We start from the raw sequence: 20,904 nt of genomic DNA, 5'->3' as shown, positions 1-20,904 counted from the left end.
TCAACTCTGAAAGTGGGTTTTTGGGTCCATTATCTTTGTTAGTGACGCATTCCTAGCCCATACCGCTTTGTTCCAGTTTTTTAATCGACGTGACACCTCGGGGACGCCGCACACACGCATGCATGTGCATGCATCTGGAGCTGGAACACCGCCGCGAACGCGTTCCACTGAGGTTGAGCGACGCCTGTCAGCCTGTGTGGCCGCGGCAGCAGCTCGCGCACCTCCTCGCACGCCCGCAGTGGCGGCTCGCCCGCGCGCCTGCTCGCGCACCCACGGTGACCATGGCCACTCCGCTGACCGCCTCTGCAACCACGATGACTGACCCGGCGGCGCCCTGTGCCCGGCCGCCGGACTCGTCGACGCGCCGTCGTCCCTCCTCAGCTGGGACAGCACGGCGGTCCAGGACGCCCACAGGTAGCCGGTCTCGTACTGCCGGATCTGGCCGCGGTGCCGTCGGAGCCAATCGTCGCCGACGAGCTCGCGCAGCGGCGGGGACTCCCGCACCTTCTGCACCACGTAGTAGAGGTTGTTCATCAGGAAGATGTTCTGCAGCCCGGCGTCGTCGTACAGCTGGGACTTGTCGTTGATGTTGCGCAGCAGCAGCGTGAGCAGCTCGCGGATGCAGCGCGCGGACAGTGTCGAGGCCGGGGCGCCGTCGTCGGCGGTGGCGGCTCTGTCGTCGGGGCCGGTGTCGCCGAGGACCGCGTCCAGGGTGCCGCGGCAGTCGGTGAGGAGGCCGCAGTAGTTGAGGACGTAGCGGGTCATGGGGTGGATCTCCCCGCCGTGGAGGGGCTTCCGCGACGCCTCGCCGTGGATGGCGTGGCTGAACTCCTCGATGGTGTGGCGCACGGCGTCGTCGGCGAAGAGCGCCTCCAGCTCCCGCTGCACGTCGGCGAGCGCCTCGTACATGCCGAGCGTGCGGTACAGCTTCTCGGTGGCGCGCGGCGACACGGCGACCCCGTCCGCGAAGGCGAGCAGCTGCAGGACGCAGCCCCTGGTGACATCGGCGAAGCACTCGTTGCTGAGGTCCTCGTCCGACGCGAAGACCTCGTCGCAGAGCCGGCGCTCGTCCGCGAGGAAGGTCCTGACCACGGCCCTCACGGCGTGGCTCCACCGCCGCATTCTCTGGTTGAGCGCCGACCACTCCATCCGGAGGACCTCCTCGATGGCGACGACCTCGACGCCGAGGAGCGCCACGGACTCCGCGAGCGCGTCGCGGTGGGCGGCCACATACACCTGCGCGAGCTTGGGCCCGTACCCGGCGCGCAGCATGCGGGCTGCGACGGCGCCCACGGAGGCCAAGGCGGTCGGGGACAGTGTGCCGTGGCGCGGGAACACGTCGGGCGTCGCGTCGCCGAGGTCGTCCGACGACAGCGAGAGGCGCCGCAGAGAGGGGGAGGAAGAAGAGAGCAGGGAGCGCGCCTCCTCCTCCAGCCGCAGCATGGCGTCGTCGACAGCGTAGAGGTAGTCTGCGATCATGCCGCCGGACGACGGCGACGAGGAGTTGCCTCGGAGGATGACCTCCTCCGCAGCGGCGATCTCCTCTTCTAGCTCTTCTTGATCGTCATCACCGCCGGACGCCTCCTCCTCGACTGTCTCCGGAGAGGAGAGCGGGTGCAGGCGCGGGTCGAAGGTGGACAGGAAGTGCATCATGTCGTCGGCATCGTTCTTGGATACAGCTAGGCTCTTCAAGATCAGTTTGGCGGCTGCCATGACCCTCTCCTGCCCAGCGTCCTCCGGCGACACGCGCTCCATGGACGCAGTCGTCGTGGGAACACAGGGAGCAAGCTGACTCGTTCGCCTCGGACGCCGGCCGGCCTCGCTCTTGACAGCTAGCTGGCTTGGCCTTCGCGTCGCGCGGCCATGTCGTCGTCGAAGCAGTGGACGTCCGCCTCCGGCACGGAGCTACCGAACCAGCCACAACAACATCCCCCGTCGCCGTCTCGATCGCTCGCATGCTCTGGCCATCCTCCTCCACCGGCAACAAGAGTGGAGGTGCTCCGGTGAGGTGGTGCTGCTACGCCCAGTGAGGCGACACTGCTGCGAAGCTCGACAAGGCGCGGTCAAGGAGGAGGCACAATCAAGGTGATAGAGGGACGCGGTTGGCTAAGGTCATGGCGTGTCCGCGGGCTGGTGGTTGACGTCGTGGCCTCGCTGGTCATGCAGCGGTGCGGCGAGGGCGAGGCGACGCAGGCGTTCGGCGTGGTGGTCGTCGGTGCACCGGCATAGCAGCAGGGCACTGCGCAATGCCCTCGGCTTGGCGTTGTGGATGTGCAGCATCGGGCGACATCGAAGGCCGGACGCCCACAACAGAAGCGGTCGGTGGCGCAGGCTTAACAGAGCAGGGGCTCACGGTGCAGGGCGAGGTCGCGACCAGGGCGCCGAGTCAGTCATCGTGGTTGCAGAGGCGGTCAGCGGAGTGGCCATGGTGCCGTCGCCGCCGCTGTGGGCTCACGGTGCGGGCGTGCGAGGAGGTGCCGTCGCCGCCGCTGTGGGCGCGGGCGAGCTGCTGCCGCGGCCACACAGGCTGACAGGCGTCGCTCAACCTCAGCGGAACGCGTTCGCGGCGGTGTTCCAGCTCCACATGCATGCGTGTGTGCGGCGTCCCCGAGGTGCCACGTCGATTAAAAAACTGGAACAAAGCGGTATGGGCTAAGAATGCGCCACTAACAAAGATGATGGACCCAAAAACCCACTTTCAGAGTTGATGGACCTAAGTGAAACTTGGATACAAGTTGATGGACCACTGATGCATTTAACTTTTTTTTTTATTGTCGACCATCTCGTGAAACATGCAGAATAGTGTCACCAGGACAGGAGATTCCACACATTCGTAACAAGACATGGAAACGTGTACGAAAGGTGAGAGATTACATCTAATCCATCACGCAACACCTTCCTTCACCTGTCAAGTTTCCCAGTCCTAACCAGAAGTCCAGAATCGCAGGTTTATGACAAACAGACAAGCAAAGGAGGATACCAGATATCAGCAATACAAATACTAATGCGATTTTGTTATAAGAAATCATAACAAATTAACAATGCTGGCTTTCTTGAACTAAAGGTTCAGCTGGATGCTTAGAGCAATACGGGGTATACCTTCTTTATTTTTTGCAACTCCTTGCTTGAGTTTTAGTGGCAAAAGAATGACTTTATTTTCCCAGTAAGCAACATTTCGTTTGCCGCCGAATTCCGGCAGTGCCTTGTTCTCTGCATGCACTAACAATCAAGCATGTCAGAGCGTAAGATGTTTCAGAAGCAAACAAAGACCAACAGTGCCAAAGAGGCGCCTGCGCCTACTCCATCTCTTGCTTTTCTGCGCCATTCTCTCGGTGCTTCAGATATCCAAATCCCTCATCGCAAGCCTTCTCCTTCAGCCTGCCTGCCGCCGCTGCCCTTCTTCCTCGCCTCCACCCCCTCCTGATCGCACCCGTCATCATTCTTATGCTCGGGCAGTTGGGCGCGCGGTTCGTCGTCTCGAGCTTCCTGGGATCGATGGCAGACCATTTCGCGGTGATGGCAGGCCGATTGCTGACGGAGTCGAGTCGTCAGTCCGCCATTGGTGAGGCCTCTGCCGTGCCCTCGACCACGTCGGCTCCGTGCGATGTGTCTGTCCAAGATGGCAGGCCAGCGAGCGGTGTCTTGGTAGAATGCAGAATCTGCCAGGAGGATGACGACGAGGCCTGCATGGAGGCTCCTTGCTTCTGCAAGGGAAGCTTGAAGGTAGAACGCATCATCATGCTAATCCTACTTCGCTTTAGCAATTAGTTTTAAATGAGGTGTTCTATTGCAGTACGCCCATCGCAAATGCATTCAAAGATGGTGTGACAAGAAGGGAGACACCATATGTGAGATATGCTTGCAGGTGAAATTCATTCTTCACCAGGAATCTAGTACTCAGCAGAATCAAATTTACGCAAACACAACTGACTGTTACCTTCTGATTCACGGCCATGCAGCAATTTGTACCAAATTACACTGCCTCTTCGAAGCTGTTTCAACGCGGAAGAAACACGATTTTCTTCAGGTACCTTGTTATTATAGGACTTCACTTGTTATCTCTGCTATAATGGATCAATCAAATTTATACTAGGCCCCCCAGAAAAAAAATCCCCCGCTGAAAGCCTCTAACCATTGTGCACCTAGAAAAATACACACAGTAATTCACCTGCATTAAAATCAAGGGCTAATAAGACATCTAAACCAAATCCGATGACCACGATTAGATGTGGGATGTCAGGCTTCTCACCCAGCGCCCTCCTCGCACGCCGCACGCCGCGACCCGCCGCGACTACGATTTAACGCTCGAACCCAATCATCACCGAATAAAAAAACGCGTTCAAAACCTTCCGAGCCGCCGCCGCGCCGTTCGACGTTGAAACATTCCGATCGCCCGCGCCCACGCCCACACCGTTCGTGGAGAGGAGGAGGAAGCCGCGGTGCCTGTACGCGCCCACGCCCTTCGCGGAGGGGAGGAGGAAGCCACAGCGCGGGGCAGCCGTCAGCCTCCGGGGAGGCGTCTTCGTCTTCGGCCACGGCAGCACGGGAGGTGGCTACCGCCGCTGCCTGGTCACGCAGGCGGGCGCAGAGCCGCGGGGCCACGTGTACAGGCGCGGGCCGCATAGGCGCAAGGTCACGCAGGCGTGTGCAGAAGCGACGGGGCCGCGGCGGCGCTCGAGGACGCGCGGAGACGCGGAGGCATGCGGGGGCCAGGACCGCGGGGCCACAGGACGGCAGGACTCGCGGGACGCACGATTCGCCAGGCCCTAGGACGGCAGGACTCGCCGCCCTCGACGCCCCGCTCTAGGACGCACGGCGGTGGCCCTTGCCAGGCCGCGCGGAGCTGCACTCGACGCCTTGCCCTAGGCCGCACGACGGCGGCCCTCACCAGGCTGCCCGGAGTCGAGCTCGAAGCCCAGACCCAGGCCTCGCGGCGGCGGTCCTCGCCAAGTTGCTTAGAGCCGCACTCGCCGGCCCGCGCCGTGCTGCGCGGCGGTGCCCTCACGACCTCACTGGATCTTTGTGCTCCGCCACCTGCAGGTTCTTCCCTCTCCCTTACCTGAGCCCCTTCTGATTCATAATCCAATACTGGTTCCTAATCCAATAGGCTTTGTGTTCTGCCATGGATTTGTACTCCCTGAAGATGTTGGAAAGCGTCCTTTTTTAAGCCCTGAAGATGTTTGACAAATGGCAGAGTTGAATGGCGCACTCATGGTCAAGCAATGCATCTGCACCAAGGTACCTGGCAACAACAGAATTCTTTGATTCTTGTCAATTTCAGGTGTCATCACCAGGGAATTAGTTACAATCTAATCTGCATTTCTAGGATGCTTCTCAAGGTCAGTATACCCATGCATCAGTACATCAAATATATTGAATATAACGAATTTTGCAAAATCAGAGGTATAGCTACGACAGGACCCTATTAACAACAGAGAGGATTACCATATTTCTGTCACTTCCATGTTTCTGTCATAGGTTGTCAATCATTAGACTACGAATTTGATAATGATGAGTTTCATGCAACTGTTCATGGTACCATGCCATATCACAATCTGAGGCCTGACCTTATTTTGAGGACCCTCCTACTTTCAATTCCATTGAGAAAAATAGTATGAAAAGCAACCAGTTTTTTCTGTTTTCTTGCTGTATTCTGAAATGATATGTTTGGAAAAATGGTCACGGAGAGCATTTGTATCAACCTACATTTGGTTACTGCAAGTATTCACAAATTCTGACAAAGCTCATGTGGAGGAAGCTTTGTACAGACTGGGTTTACAGGGTTTATTGTGTTCACAAATTACTAGGACATGGCGGTGAGTATTCTTTTCTCTTCTCTATGTGCAAGATGGTAACAGTGAAAGAGCTAGGACTTCAACATAGCACTATGGAAAGTGGAGCCAGTATTTTCTTTTCCATTCTTCATCCATATGCGAGAGTTACACATATTTTAGTTTAAGAGTATAATGTTTGGTGTAGGTTTTCTAATGTGGGTCCTTAAATGATGCAAGCCAAATTTAGATCCCTTTATAATATTCAATTATTAAGCCATTGCTGACATGGAGAGCAGTAGAGTTTCCTCATGCTCTGTTCTTTGTTTGACATCGCTTTAGGAGCTCCTTTTCTGTCTCTGATAGATGTAGTGTCGTTGAGCCATTTGCTATCAAAATCATTGAATGCTACATCACCAAATTATATTTTTTCAGGTGCCAAGATTTATTGTTTTTTAAAAAATAGGCAAAGAATAATTTATGTTTTCAGACTTAGGGCAGGAGCTCTGCCTAATCAATTCAATGAGAAGGGAGACTAAAGATTAATTATATTTGAGTTTTACTAGATGGAAAAAAGCATTGCCAATCTAAATCCCCTGCAGGATAATACTATTTGAGTTTTTGGCACTTTCTTGCATATTCTTGCATATAGGATTAGTACTGTTGCACTGGCATGAAATTTCACAAGTTTATTTTCCCTAGCCTATCCAATTGCACTGCACTCTTTTGTCATTTCTTTAGAATGGACTTTGTTGGTTGCTTTGAGTAGAGGGCCACACTGTTGTTATCTAGCTAAGATGTGCATCTCTGCTAGCTCTTTTTCAGGTGTCATATTTTGGTGCACGATTTATGGCAGTGGTTATTGAATGAATATATGCTGATGCAGTGCTTCCTAGAGTTCCCTATTTGAAAAGGATGCATTGCATTTCTTTTACATCAATCAATTTATGTATATTATGATTGTGATACACTTATCCTTAATCCTTCGTTCTATCTGACCTACTCAGGTTTGGAGTTCAGTCATTATCCTTGGGAAATCGGATGGATTGCATCTCCAAAATAAAAATTTTGGTGAGCCTGCATGGTATGTGATGTACTTCTTCCCTGATTTAGTATGTGCTCATCTTCATCTCACTTTCAACAATCGTCCCTCCAAATATTTTGATTTTTCAAAAATTTCAGGGGTTATTCCTGTCTAAAAATATCAGCACATTGATTTCAACTTGAAAGAAGTTGAAGATTGCATCAGCTATGACCTCCATACAATTTAAGGTGCAACATATCTCTTTTACTTCACAAATAAATTGAAAAGAAGCAATACTCATATTATTGTTTGTTAACAATGCAACATCGAGCCATCAACAAATAGCTCCAGTGTATTAATCTCAAGAATAATTATATCTTTGCTTGAAATCTCGGACATTCGAAAATATGGTCCGTAGCGTTAGCATGGGTAATATACTATTATTTGTCTTAGAGTTTAGCCATAAACAATTGCTAATACTAATCTAATCATTATACACTACTGAAAAACGATTTTTAGACTGGTCCATAATTTTTAGGACTACACTACTTGATTTATGGCGGAGGCAGGCGCCTGCTGGATGCCCGGCCTGCAGCACCAGGATCGCCGCTGCCATTGCTTGCTCTTTGCGAGTTTTACTGATGGGTACGATTTATGAATGACAGGTGTCAGGAGCTGTTACGATGAGAAAATTAATAATTTAGCTTATTATCTGTCATGTACAGCTATCAACTTCACTGGGGATGGAATTCTTGGCGGACATTTTGAAGAGCCATGCAAACGAATGTTTTGACAACTTTCCTAAATATCTCTAAGTTATGATTAAGGACTTAGGCAGAATGTAACTTAGATGGTTAGTACGAGAAATAACTTTACTATGCCTTCTGATGCAAAAGTGTTTCTCGGATGGTAAACATGCTCAAATACAATTGTGTAAAAGTTAAACTATGAAAAAAAATTATTAGTTGTTTTCATGTGGATTCCTAAGATAAAGCCATGGCGTTAGCACGGACATTATATTAGTCACAAGAAAAAATGCTTGGAACTGACCACTGACTAGGAATGTTGCATGGAATAACACCGTTCTCATTTCTCAATTGCAGAGCTCCTGGCTACATTCAAGCACGGCCAATGCTGAATGCAGATCAATCTGCTACATCAACAAGCTATGGATATGATCAAACTCCAGCTCCTAACGGCGTACTATGTTGTCGCATAGCTATAACTGTAAGTGGTTGGTGAAAGATACGGAGTACATGCTTTCTATTTGTTGGGCCTGGCATCTCCTGCACAGGTGAGCCGATCGCTCATCAGCGTTCTCATACACTATGGTTAAAGATAGAAGAAGAGGAAGAGAGAATAGAGCGCGCGCACACACAGCACAAACATCAGCATTGGTCGAAGCTCTGTAGAGAAGATGGCAAAACTGAACTCTCTCTTTACTGAGTTGCAGTGAGAAGCTATATATACAACTTTACCCATCTAATCCTAGTACACAGACATGTCAGGCTGCCATACTGCTACAGTAACTAGATGTGACAGCAGGACTGACTTTGACGTCTACCCCTGTTGTGGCTACAGTGCGGTAGGGAAGCCTTTCGACGCCAGCCCCTGCTGCGGCTACAGTGCAACAGCAGGGGGAGCTCTTTCGGCCCCTGCCCCTGCCGCGCGTACAGAGGGAGGGCAGCAAATTACTTTATAATTTTTTTTCTAATCCTACTGCTAACCCTAGAACCTCCACTATGCCGATCATCTTCTTCAGCTCCGTGAACCGAAGACGGCCGAGCGGCTTGGTGAGGACGTCTGTGAGTTGCTGACCAGTTTCGACGAACTCGATGACGATCTACCCTCCATCGACACAGTCCCTGAGGAAGTAGAACTTGACGTCGATGTGCTTGCTCTGGTAATGGAGAACCGTATTCTTCGCGAGGGCGATGGCAGGCTGGTTGTCCATAATCAGTGCTGGCGAGTGAGCTTCCACACCGATCAGCTCGCCCAGCAGCCGGCGTAGCCACACAGCTTGGCAAGCCGCTGTGGCTGCCACCACGTACTCTGCCTCGTACGTGGACAGCGTCACCAACTTCTGTTTCGGCAACAACCATGAGATTGGAGCCGACCCGAGGAAGACGAGCAAGCCAGAGGTGCACCACCGTCCGTTGATGTCCCCCTCCATGTCTGCATCGTTGAACACAGTGAGCTATAGCCAACTCCCGCCGGTCTTGAGGAAGACGATCCCCTGATCCACCATCCCCTTGACGTAGCGCAACAGCCACTTCACCGTGGCCTAGTGATCCTCTTGGGGATCATCCATTAAGCGACTGATGTAGCCCACGGCGAACGCAATGTCCGGCCACGTGTGGACTAGGTAGCGTAGACCATCGACGATGCTTCGGTAGAGTGTTGCATCTACCTTCGTCGCGATACTGGCCTTCGTCAGCTTCAGCCGCTCCTCCATTGGAGTCATGCACGGCTTGCACTCAGCCATGCCGCTCCGCTCCAATAGCTTTGAGGCGTACACGCTCTAACCGAGCGTGAGCGCCTCCTTCCCCTGTCTCGCCTCGATGCTGAGGTAGTAGGAGAGCGCGCCAAGATCGCTCATTTGAAAACAAGCCACCATCTCGTGCTTAAAGCGGTCGATGTCCTCCGCACGCACACCGGTGACGATCAAGTCGTCCACATACACGCTGACGACGACCTCCTCCTTTCCCCGCTGCCGCGTGTAGAGCGCGTCCTCGGTTGCGCACCGCGTGAACCCAAGCTCGCCCAGCGTGGCATCGAGCTTGACGTTCCACGCTCGCGGGGCCTACCATAGCCCGTAGAGCGCCTTGCACAGTCGGAGCACCCTATGCTCCACTCCCCTGATGGTGAAACCCGGAGGTTATCTTACGAAGACCATCTCCGCCAGCTCGTCGTTGAGAAAGGGTGATTTTATGTCCAGGTGATGGACGCACCAGTCCTTTGCTACTGCCAAAGCCAGCAGCAGTTGGATAGACTCCATACGCGTTACCGGCGCAAAGGCTTCCTCGAAGTCGATGCCCTCGCGCTAGACAAAGCCTTGGGTGACGAGACGCACCTTATGCTTGACAATGGCGCCGCGCTCGTCCTGCTTGACCTTGTACACCCACTTCAGGTCGATCGGATGGCATCCTGGAGGTGGATCAACGAGCTCCCAAGTCTCATTTTCCTTGATCGCCTTCATCTCCACCAGCATTGCCCATCGCCAATTTGCATCGCGCTCGGCCAGTGCGAACGTGGGTGGTTCCTCTGCACTGATGAGAAGCAACTCTAGGTCATTGGGTAGTTGACCCGCCAGGCCTGAGGACCCTGTGCCACTGATGATGTTATCCAGCCTACGGAACAGCACCTCCTCACCATCGTGAAAGGCATCTACGAACCCGGTGATGTCGCTTGGAGGTGAGGCGAACTCGATCGGTGTCGATGGAGTCCCATGTTCCGCCGGAGTGGTCGCATAGCACCTAGAGTGCTCGGCCCCCCGGCTGTAGTGCTTGGCACTACTCCTGGACCACTCGTCACCACTTCTGGAGTGGTTGGCACACTGTAGGAGTGCTCAGGACCAGTCTTGGAGTGGTCAGCACCACTACAAGACCTCCTGGCTTCGCTACGGGAGCGTTCGACATCCGTCCTGGAGTAGTTGGCACTATTTCTGGAGTGCTCGGCACCTCTCCTGGAGTGCTCAGCTCTGTTGCTAGAGTGGTCGGCACCTCCTCTCTAGCGTCTCCACCAGCGTGGATGACCAAGTGCTCGACGACGAAGGTGTTGGTGAAGCTACCAGCTTCCCCCGTGCCCAGACTGTCCTAGCCCAGGCCGCCTTCTCATCGAATAGGACGTCACGCGAGACAACCACCTTGCCTCCGCGTGAGTCATAGAGCCGGTATGCCTTGGTGCCTTCCTCGTAGCTTAGGCGCACCATCGGTGTGCTCCTGTCCTCCAGCTTGATGAGGACTGGCTTTGTCTTCCCGACGTGGCCGATGCAGCCGAATGTCCGGAGGAAGGACACGCTTAGCTTGCTCCCAAACCAAGCTTCGAACGCCGTCACACCCTTTAAGGCCTTTGTGGGCGCGCGGTTGAGGATGAACAGTGTTATGGTCACTGCCTCACCCTAGAACTTTGTCGGTATGCTCTTGGCCTTCATCATGGATCGAGCCATGCCGACCACCATCTGGTTCTGCCACTCCACCACGCCATTCTGCTGTGGCGAGTACGGTGCGATGTGGTGTCGCACCACACCCTGATCCGTGCAGTACGCAGCGAAATCCACTGAAGTGAATTCGCCACCGCAATCAGTTCGCAGCACGCACAGCATCTTACCGCTCGCTGCCTCCGTGTGCACCTTGAACTTCTTGACCACTTTCGCCGCCTCATCCTTGCTCGTCAGGAGTTGTAGCCACATATATCGACTACAATCTTCTACAAGTAGGAGGAAGTACCGCCGACCACCGTTTGTGGCTGGCATGATTGGCCCACAGAGATCATCATGGATGAGCTCGAGAGCATCCGCCGCGCGATACTTGGCCGCCTTTGGGAACAACAGCCTCCTTTGCTTTCTGGCCAGACAGTAGTCACACAGCTCGCCTGCGTGCTTGATGTGCGGTAGCCCTCGGACCATCTTCTTCAGCCGATCGAGCACGTCGAAGCTGAGATGGCCAAACCAGACATGCCACAGCCATGGCTCCTCGGTGTGCCGTGCAGCCAAGCAGATGGGCTACTTCACCTTCAAGTCAAGCAGGTACAGCTGGTTCTAGGACCTCTTCACCTTGGCAAGAAGCCGCTGCTCCCGGTCCCTGATCCTAAGGATGCCGTCCTTGATCAGTACCTCGCTGCCTCGCTCATTCAACTGGCCAATGCTGATGATACTTGAACGCAGTTGCGGGATATAGTACACATCCGTTAGCGCGCAGTGCTCACCGTTCTGATACCAGATGATGGTGCCGCGCCCTCGGATCGCCACCCTTGAGCCATCACCGAACTTCACCGTGTCGGTCATGTTGCTGTCGAGCTCGGAGAAGGCTACCTTGGAGCCCATCATGTGGTTGCTGGCGCCGGAGTCCAGGTACCACCGCTTCTCCTGCTCACCGCCCACACGTCCAGAGTGGACTTGGGCGCGCGGTTCATCGACGTTGATAGCCTTCAGAGCCTTGCTGTGCCCTTCAACTGCCATCACCTCTCCCTTCTCCTTGGCCTCAACATCATGCAGTGCATAGAACGTCGCCATCAAGAGAGTGGCCTCATCATCCTCATTAGCCTGCGCTAAATGAGCCTTAGCCTTCTTCTCCTACTTGTGATTTAGGCACTCCTTTACCCAATGGCACGTCTTCCTGCAGCGCCGGCAGGCGTTGGGGTCGATCTTCTTCTTCAAAGAAGAAGAAGCCTTGCCTCGGCGCTTGCCATCGCCACCGCGGTTAGAGGAGGCTTCCCCAGACTTCTTTCTCCTTTATCCAGACAGCCCGCTCCTCCTCTGTCAGCAGTAGCTTGTCGTTGTCCGTCGTTGCTGTTGCCTGCTCCATGCGCTCATCCACCGTCCGCAAACGGCCCGTCACATCCTCAATGGTGAGGGTGGACAAGTCCAACATCGTCTCTATGGAGAGAGCGATCTGGATGTACTTCACCAGCACGGAGTGGAGGTACTTGGAGACTGCCTCTTCTTCGTCGATGGTGACGCCATGGCTCCTCAGCTTGCTGATGAGCGACTGCTGGTAGAGGGAGAAGTCCTCCACCGACTCACCATCTTTGAATTTGAGGTTGGCGTACTCCTGCTTCAGCAGCTAGGCTGTCTCCTTCTTTGCCCGATCGGAGCCGACACGCATCGCTGTAATTGCCTCCCAGGCCTCCTTAGCAAAGTTCTTCGTGCCCAATGGCTCCCTGTACTCCACTAACACAGCAGCGAGGATAGCCTCCAAAGCTGACATGTCGTCTTCTTCGTAGTCGGTGCCCTTGTCAATGGCATTCCAGAGTCGTCGGGCTCTGAGCTTGACCTTCATGATCACCGCTCACTCGCCATAGTTGGTGCGAGTCAGCGTCGGCCAACTGGTGACGCTAACCTCCCGCACCGTGTGCACGACGAACTCCTGTCGTGGCTGGGCAGCCACAGTAGCGGCGCTGCTGTCTCCCATCTCCAAACCGTCCGTCATCGCCAGCGGTTAGTCCGACGATAGCGCTTGTACGGCTTTGATACCACTTGTTGGGCCCAGAATTTTCTGCACGGGTGAGCCGACCGCTCACTGGTGTTCTCACACACTATGGCTAGAGGTAGAAGAAGAGGGAGGGAGAACATAACGCACACACCATAAGCATCAGCGTTGGCCGTAGCTCTGCAGAGCGGATGATAAAACTGAAATCTCTCTCTTTACTGAGTTACAGTGGGAAGCTATATATATAACTCTACACATCTAATCCTAGTACACAGACATGCTAGGCTGTCAGGCTGCTACAGTGACTAGATGTGACAGCAGGGCTAACTTTGACGTCTGCCCTGCTGTGGCTACACTGCGGCAGAGAAGCCTTTCGGTGCCAACCTCTGCCGCGGCTACAATGTAGCAGTAGGGAGCCCTTTCGACGCCTGCCCCTGCCGCGCGTACAGAGGGAGGGCAGCAGATTACTTTACACTATTCGTCCAAAAGAAACTCGACATTAACATTATGAAACGTCCACCTTCAGCTGATGGTTCTCCTGGTCTTCCGCGACGCCCTCTCAGTTTTCCTGGGTGACCAAGATGCCTACACCGTTGTAATGGTCACTGTAAGGTCTGAATTACATCCTTAAAAACCTAGATGCATCACATTAACGCTTGTCCAACTTGGCTAACCTGGCACAAATTATGCTCTTGGAAAAACAGCTGCTGATGCTTAGCACCGCGGCGATCGTCATACCGGTCTACATCATATTGGTGGAGGTTACTGAGCTGCTTCATCGACGCAGGCAACGGCAGGTTTGTCTGAATCTTTTACGGAAGGGAAGATCGTGCTGCAAGATAGTACATGCAGTTTCAAACTGAGATGATTAAGCGTGACGATGCAGGTTGTGCACAACCAGACTTCAGAGCATGCAGGAGAGGAGAGGACGCAGCCGCAGCAACATGTAATTAGCATTCAGTAACAGGCTGGCCATCAATCCTGGTGTTCTTGCTGTCATCCAGTATTGATCCTTCAACGAACGAGTGAGCTTCAGATGTGACGTGCCAGCAGATACGGAAGATGACTTGACTGTAACCATAGGCATAGCTTCAGAACAGCGTTGCCTGCACTTGTACATTGTAGTCGTAGCATATTTAACTGCTGCCAGCAGCTTTCTATATAGACGATTGTACGTGACCACTCTCTTCGAATGAAGACGAAGTGAGCTTCCTCTGCATAACAGTATGACTTGAAGTGAGCTGGGAATCGATTTGCCAAGTTGAATCAGAGATAAGGCAAATTCAGAACTCCATCTCCATGGTTTCTGCACTGGGCGTGGTGCATCCAAGTACAGTATCAAACAATGTCACTCTGTCAGTAAGAGGCCGATGGAACCAGAAGTGAGGGAGCTGGGTAGTCATGGCCAAGGTATAATTTTTAAATCCTGTGAAATTTCGCAAAACATCTTTGAATGTGATCTTATTCTTATTATTCTATAACATGGTTCAAGTTAAAATTATCTCTGACACTAGTGTATTTTAGAGAGGGGAAATATATTACACGTTTCACCAGTACTAGCGTATAAACGCGTGCTCCCTCTGTCCAAAAAGCATGCAAATCTCACGTATCTTCATTCTCAAGTTTGATCAGATTACAGAGAATAGCATCAACATTTGTATCCCCAAAGATGTTTATTATAAAAAATAGAGACATTTTACCGTGGTTGGGGATGCTTCTCAATGCCTCCCAATGCCTCTGCAAAATAATCATTTTAGATGATTTTATTTGTCGAAGGGTAACATGGTCATTGCACATCCCCTCCGCCTCCATCCCCACCCATGCCAACAAAGGGCTCCACCCGCCCGGTCACCCCACGCATCCGGGCGCCGCTTCCCCGTGCGACGCGGGACGAGGCTCGTGGGTCGCAACCAACGTGCCACCGCCGTCTTTGTCGCCGCCTCGGTCACCTCCTCCGCCGTCACCTCGTCCACCTCCTCCGTCCTTACCTCGGCCGCCTCTGCCATCGGTCACCTCCGCCATCCTCACCTCAATTGTTGTCGTCATCGGTCGCCCACCCGCCGTGATACAACGTGTTCTCGCTTTGCGGCGTCACACCTGGCCCCGAGAAGGTACTCGTTCCCTTCTGCTTCACTTGATTTCTTAGTCGATCTGGACTTACAGAGCAAATCTCGCATCTTGTTCTCGTACTGCAAGATCTAGGTCTGAACTGTTTGACAAATTGTAGATCACGATCATTAGTTTAATTACTATGATGCATGGATTAGGCTTTCGGCTATTGTGACAGCTTTATGCTGGCAATCATTATTAATTTAGGTCCACATGAGCGAACTGTTGGGGGTGTTGACGACACCCGCACATGTGATGGCTAGTTCAATTGCATGTCGAATCCCATGTTGTGCAGCCAAATCTTAATTTTAGTATGGCTTGTTCATCTTGCTGCGGAGCTTAAAAATAGCAGCCGATCTAGCAATTTGTTCGCCAAATCCAAATAAGATAACTTCCCAGCGTGCAACTTGACTAGCATATATGATGATAATCAGCGCTGTTAAATTTCCTTTCTGTCATTCTACTTGTTTTGTGGTACAAATAAAGTAGTACATGACTTCTTGCAATTGTAGATCATAGGATTAATTGGTTGCCAGCATAAAGCTCTTGTTCACCCTTCTTTATTTTTCTAGGGTTTGGATTTTAGCAGCAACTCCATTCTTTTGCTGCAACATCATAAATCCTTGTGCATTATTGTGCAGCAACTCTGCCACTCTTCCTCTTCTTGCAGCTAATTCGACCAGAGTGGAGATCCATCCAGGAATTGATAGTTATCTTCTTTTCTTGGTAAAAAGAACTCAATTTCTGAAATTTGAATGGATTGAGGATTGTTAGTTGTGTTTCTAGGATGATTACTTGGCAAGAGACACATACCTCTGATCCATTCCAAGCTTCTCCATGTGTGTAGGCCTGTAAGAAGCATCATATAGTTTGCATTCACCTGTTCATTTCTGGATCTGGAATTGACAGCAGAGCAATCAGTACTGGGTTCATTGATAAATTGACATCTGATGGTGCCCGGTCGAAAAGGGTCACTTTCTTTTTAGATGAAGAACAATGGCTTTTCGTTAGTTGTTAGTCACTTCATTAATATATGACTAAGTGGATTCCAGCTTCTTGTATTAGCTACAGTAGGTTTTAGTTGTTTGTTTGCAGCCACACATGCAGCCTAGAAAAGCTGCAGCGAGCACTCTATTTGTAGGGAAATACTTATTACTAGAAAGTTTACTGATGAATTATTTTAACTAGGAATGTTCTGAAAGGCAGAGTTCAGTTTCCTATAGCTCTTACCTTTAGAGCTAGCTAATGAAATATTTGGATTGCGATCATGTGCTGTGTCTGTTCTGATATTCTCTATCATGAGTAGTTTCACTGAAAAACAGTTGTGCTTTCTAACAAACTCTTACCAGAAATAACCTTGTTGTGCCTTTTGTATTTCAGGCATTCTGCTTTCAGCAACTCAGGCCTCAGATAAGGTGTCAATGCTGAAGGTAAACATAAAAAAATCGCAAACTGCTGCTATCCGATCTTTAACTTTAATCTTTTTATTATTTCTCATCTTTTTATTATTTCTCATCTTTTTAAATTAAATTAACATTTGAAAAGTCTGAGTTGGTGGTGCTTTATTTCTATAGTATTCATGCTTCGACTTAACATTATCAACTCAGACTTTTCAAATGTTAAGTCGAAGCATGATTCAAATGTTAAGTCGAAGCATGAATACTATAGAAATAAAGCACCACCAACTCAGACTTTTCAAATGTTAATTTAATTTAAAAAGATGAGAAATAATAAAAAGATTAAAGTTAAAGATCGGATAGCAGCAGTTTGCGATTTTGTTATGTTTACCTTCAGCATTGACACCTTATTTGAGGCCTGAGTTGCTGGAAGCAGAATGCCTGAAATACAAAAGGCACAACAAGGTTATTTCTGGTAAGAGTTTGTTAGAAAGCACAACTGTTTTTCAGTGAAACTACTCATGATAGAGAATATCAGAATAGACGCAGCACATGATCGCAATCCAAACATTTCATTAGCTAGCTCTAAAGGTAAGAGCTATAGGAAACTGAACTCTGCCTTTCAGAACATTCCTAGTTAAAATAATTCATCAGTAAACTTTCTAGTAATAAGTATTTTCCTACAAATAGAGTGCTCGCTGCAGCTTTTCTATGCTGCAGGTGTGGCTGCAAACAAACAACTAAAACATACTGTAGCTAATACAAGAAGCTGGAATCCACTTAGTCATATATTAATGCAGTGACTAACAACTAACGAAAAGCCATTGTTCTTCATCTAAAAAGAAAGTGACCCTTTTCGACCAGGCACCATCAGATATCAATTTATCAATGAACCCAGTACTGATTGCTCTGCTGTCAATTCTAGATCCAGAAATGAACAGGTGAATGCAAACTATATGATGCTCCTTACAGGCCTACACACATGGAGAAGCTTGGAATGGATCAGAGGTATGTGTCTCTTGCCAAGTAATCATCCTAGAAACACAACTAACAATCCTCAATCCATTCAAATTTTAGAAATTGAGTTCTTTTTACCAAGAAAAGAAGATAACTATCAATTCCTGGATGAATCTCCACTCTAGTCGAATTAGCCGCAAGAAGAGGAAGAGTGGCAGAGTTGCTGCACAATAATGCACAAGGATTTATGATGTTGCAGCAAAAGAATGGAGTTGCTGCTAAAATCCAAATCCTAGAAAAATAACGAAGGATGAACAAGAGCTTTATGCTGGCAACCAATTAATCCTATGATCTACAATTGCAAGAAGTCATGTACTACTTTATTTGTACCACAAAACAAGTAGAATGACAGAAAGGAAATTTAGCAGCGCTGATTATCATCATATATGCTAGTCAAGTTGCACACTGGGAAGTTATCTTATTTGGATTTGGTGAACAAATTGCTAGATCGGCTGCTATTTTTAAGCTCCGCAACAAGATGAACAAGCCATACTAAAATTAAGATTTGGCTCCACAACATGGGATTCGACATGCAATTGAACCAGCCATCACATGTGCGGGTGTCATCAACACCCCCAACAGTTCGCTCATGTGGACCTAAATTAATAACGATTGCCAGCATAAAGCTGTCACAATAGCTGAAAGCCTAATCCATGCATCATAGTAATTAAACTAATGCTCGTGATCTACAATTTGTCAAACAGTTCAGACCTAGATCTTGCAGTACAAGAACAAGATGCGAGATTTGCTCTGTAAGTCCAGATTGACTAAGAAATCAAGTGAAGCAGAAGGGAACGAGTACCTTCTCGGGGCCAGGTGTGACGCCGCAGAGCGAGAACACGTTGTATCACGGCGGGTGGGCGACCGATGACGACAGCAATTGAGGTGAGGACGGCGAGGGGACCGATGGCGGAGGGGACCGATGGCAGAGGCGGCCGAGGTAAGGACAGAGGAGGTGACGGCGGAGGAGGTGACCGAGGCGGCGACAAAGACGGCGGTGGCGCGTTGGTCGCGACCCACGAGCCTCGTCCCGCGTCGCACGGGGAAGCGGCACCCGGATGCGTGGGGTGACCGGGCGGGTGGAGCCCTTCGGTGGGCGTGGGTGGGGATGGAGGCGGAGGGGACGTGCAATGACCATGTTACTACCCTTCGACAAATAAAATCAACCAAAATGATTATTTTGTAGAGTTATCCCCAACCACTGTAAAAAGTCTCTTATACATAAATCTTATTTTAAATCCGGATAGTCATATATTACGAACGCAAGTTTTGTGATAAGTTTGTGACCACGGACTTATATTTTGAACTCAACCTATACAAGTTTTTAGATAGGATGGTCAAAACAAAACAAAAAGTTTACGAAACTAAATGGCTTCTTTTTGCTAGTAGAATTTTAATGAACATATATTTAATTAGGATATGCGGTCGTAGTCGCATATAGTTCTCATGCTATTCCTAGTCCTCACGGACATCATGCATGTTTTGAATGTCGTTTTCTGAGAATGCTTGTCAGGGATGTTGAAATCATTGTTACAAGTTTTGTTTTGTTCTTTATGTCCTGCGCAATGTATAGTATACGTATTATATACTCCTCTCTAAAATTTGTCCCTTTCATATCGCCATGTTTGTCCAGGACTGATCTCTCCAGTTCAGAATGATTTGGTTTTGGTCTTTAGCGCTGTGCAATTATAGATATATATATATATATATATATATATATATATATATATATATATATATATATATATATATATATATATATATATATAATGTAGTCACTGAAACATGCAGAGCTATTATGCTGTGGAAATTTTTTTACCCAGGTGAATCTACCTGCAAAATCAACATACATGCTTAAGTTCAACATATACTAAAAAGCGATACTGATTGGTAATTTTCTAAATTGGTTGCATATATGGCATAAGACATTATTTGAGGACAACATTTACGCGAGCAAAAGTTATGAATATTCTTTGAGAAAAGTTTAGTATAAGCACCTTATTACTTGCTTCTATTATTACGGGAAGAATGGGATAAACATTATATCACTTGAAAGTATGCAGCTTCTGCGGCGCTCAATGTTACTAATACTAACAAGCAATAAAGGCATCAAATATAGGCTACTATTTAGCTGTAATAGGTGCAATAACTTGTGGCGCCTATTTGTACGGTCAAAGTGTGGAACCAATCTCTTCTTCTCCTGAAGATATTTGCTCATTCAACTGATTACAAAGACATGATATGGGGAAATTGAAAGCAACCGGCCATTCCACTCTAAGCAGGAGAATTTGAAACGAGACAATTGCACAAGAGAAGAAAGCTAAGCGACTGAAAAGCCTGACCTAGTAATTGTATACTTCATATATGTATATTTTTTACAAAAATGGCTGTACATTTTACCTACTTTCCATCACATATATTTTGGAGCTTCATTCAGTTGAACTGAAAATGCTCCAAAAGATGAAACGGAGAAGAGAAGCACATGCTTGAATCACAAAATATCAAAAAAGCTTTGCCACGCCATGCATGCCTTAGTAGCTTAGCTCTAGGCTATAAATCTCGACGACATGTAATTCTCCTCCTCTATGGTCTCCAGCGTCGGTCTCCTTGACCGGGCATTGCTGGCCCGGTGCTTCAACTCGCAGATCTCCGTGGCCGCCGCGTCGTCCAGCATCTCCTCGAGCCGCAGCCTGGGCGCGTCCTCCGTCACCGCCTCCACCTCGGCCACCGGCGGCGCCACGACGACGGCGTTGGCCACCTTGGCGGAGGACCGGCGGGCCTCCCTGGTGGCCGCGGCGGCGAGGCGCGCCACGTCGACGGGCGCCAGCGGCGTGCCCAGGCGCTTCATTGGGAAAGTCGCGTACACGGCGCCGAGCTCGAGCTCCTTGTCCGCGGGCAGCGCGGCGAGGCGCGCCCCGAGGCCCGCGGCGCGCGCGTCGACGAGGAAGTGGCCCGGCGCGTCCATCATCAGCTCCGCCGCCGTCGCCGGCAGCGGCACCTGCCTGACGCCGCCGTCGGGGAGTATCACCCTCGCGCACTTGACGCCGCCGTGCCCCGGCGCCTTGGCCAGCGTGCACGACATGTAGTTGCCCATGGCCGGTGGGGGAGACCAGGCGGGTCGAACTGTGGTTGACGCACGCACTCGGACGGACAGACTTGTGAGAACTGAGATGAGATCGCTGCGGAGATCGTGGTGGTGGCTGGGTATGTATGAGTATGAGGCTGCCTGGCCGGGGAGGCCGCGGGTTATATAGCGCGGGCGGAAGAAGCGCTTGGAAACGCGTGTGGGCGAAGGCCGAAGGCGAGTAGGAGAAGGTGATGGATGGATGACGGCAAACGCCAAGTGGAGAGGGAAAGGATGCGTGTGGTTTGGTGGCGCCTGGCGGGTGGCGGTGTCAGCGCGTAACGCAAGGCCTTCCTTCCTGGCTCCACTTGGG

General features: G+C 50.5%; 3 protein-coding genes across 3 annotated transcripts; 1 reads left to right on the top strand and 2 right to left on the bottom strand.

Annotated features, from left to right (window-relative positions):
- LOC136511260 (exocyst complex component EXO70B1-like) lies at positions 1 to 1,755 on the bottom strand. Its single transcript, XM_066505396.1, has one exon. The coding sequence runs from the start codon at positions 1,753 to 1,755 to the stop codon at positions 1 to 3; it is 1,755 nt and encodes a 584-aa protein (XP_066361493.1).
- A 1,509-nt stretch (positions 1,756 to 3,264) lies between these two features.
- LOC136512815 (uncharacterized) lies at positions 3,265 to 14,340 on the top strand. The gene is made up of 7 exons (XM_066506816.1): positions 3,265 to 3,723; positions 3,794 to 3,865; positions 3,960 to 4,027; positions 7,899 to 8,022; positions 13,471 to 13,551; positions 13,649 to 13,741; positions 13,831 to 14,340. The coding sequence occupies exons 1-7, from the start codon at positions 3,445 to 3,447 to the stop codon at positions 13,906 to 13,908; spliced, it is 795 nt and encodes a 264-aa protein (XP_066362913.1). The 5' UTR covers positions 3,265 to 3,444; the 3' UTR covers positions 13,909 to 14,340.
- A 5,435-nt stretch (positions 14,341 to 19,775) lies between these two features.
- LOC136512814 (uncharacterized) lies at positions 19,776 to 20,695 on the bottom strand. The gene has a single exon (XM_066506815.1). The coding sequence runs from the start codon at positions 20,559 to 20,561 to the stop codon at positions 20,013 to 20,015; it is 549 nt and encodes a 182-aa protein (XP_066362912.1). The 5' UTR covers positions 20,562 to 20,695; the 3' UTR covers positions 19,776 to 20,012.
- Between the last annotated feature and the right edge of the window lie 209 nt (positions 20,696 to 20,904).

This window comes from Miscanthus floridulus, chromosome 16 (assembly GCF_019320115.1).
Source record: "Miscanthus floridulus cultivar M001 chromosome 16, ASM1932011v1, whole genome shotgun sequence".
Lineage (NCBI taxonomy): Eukaryota > Viridiplantae > Streptophyta > Magnoliopsida > Poales > Poaceae > Miscanthus > Miscanthus floridulus.
Note: the sequence above shows the minus strand (reverse complement) of the source record. Positions and strands in the feature narration are given on the sequence as shown.

Coding starts and splice junctions, on each gene's coding strand:
- LOC136512814 (XM_066506815.1), bottom strand. CDS start 20,561: ATGGGCAACTACATGTCGTGCACGCTGGCCAAGGCGCCGGGGCACGGC.
- LOC136511260 (XM_066505396.1), bottom strand. CDS start 1,755: ATGGAGCGCGTGTCGCCGGAGGACGCTGGGCAGGAGAGGGTCATGGCA.
- LOC136512815 (XM_066506816.1), top strand. CDS start 3,445: ATGCTCGGGCAGTTGGGCGCGCGGTTCGTCGTCTCGAGCTTCCTGGGA. Junction 3,866..3,959: donor TATGTGAGATATGCTTGCAG/GTGAAATTCATT, acceptor ACGGCCATGCAG/CAATTTGTACCAAATTACAC. Junction 13,742..13,830: donor ATCGACGCAGGCAACGGCAG/GTTTGTCTGAAT, acceptor GTGACGATGCAG/GTTGTGCACAACCAGACTTC.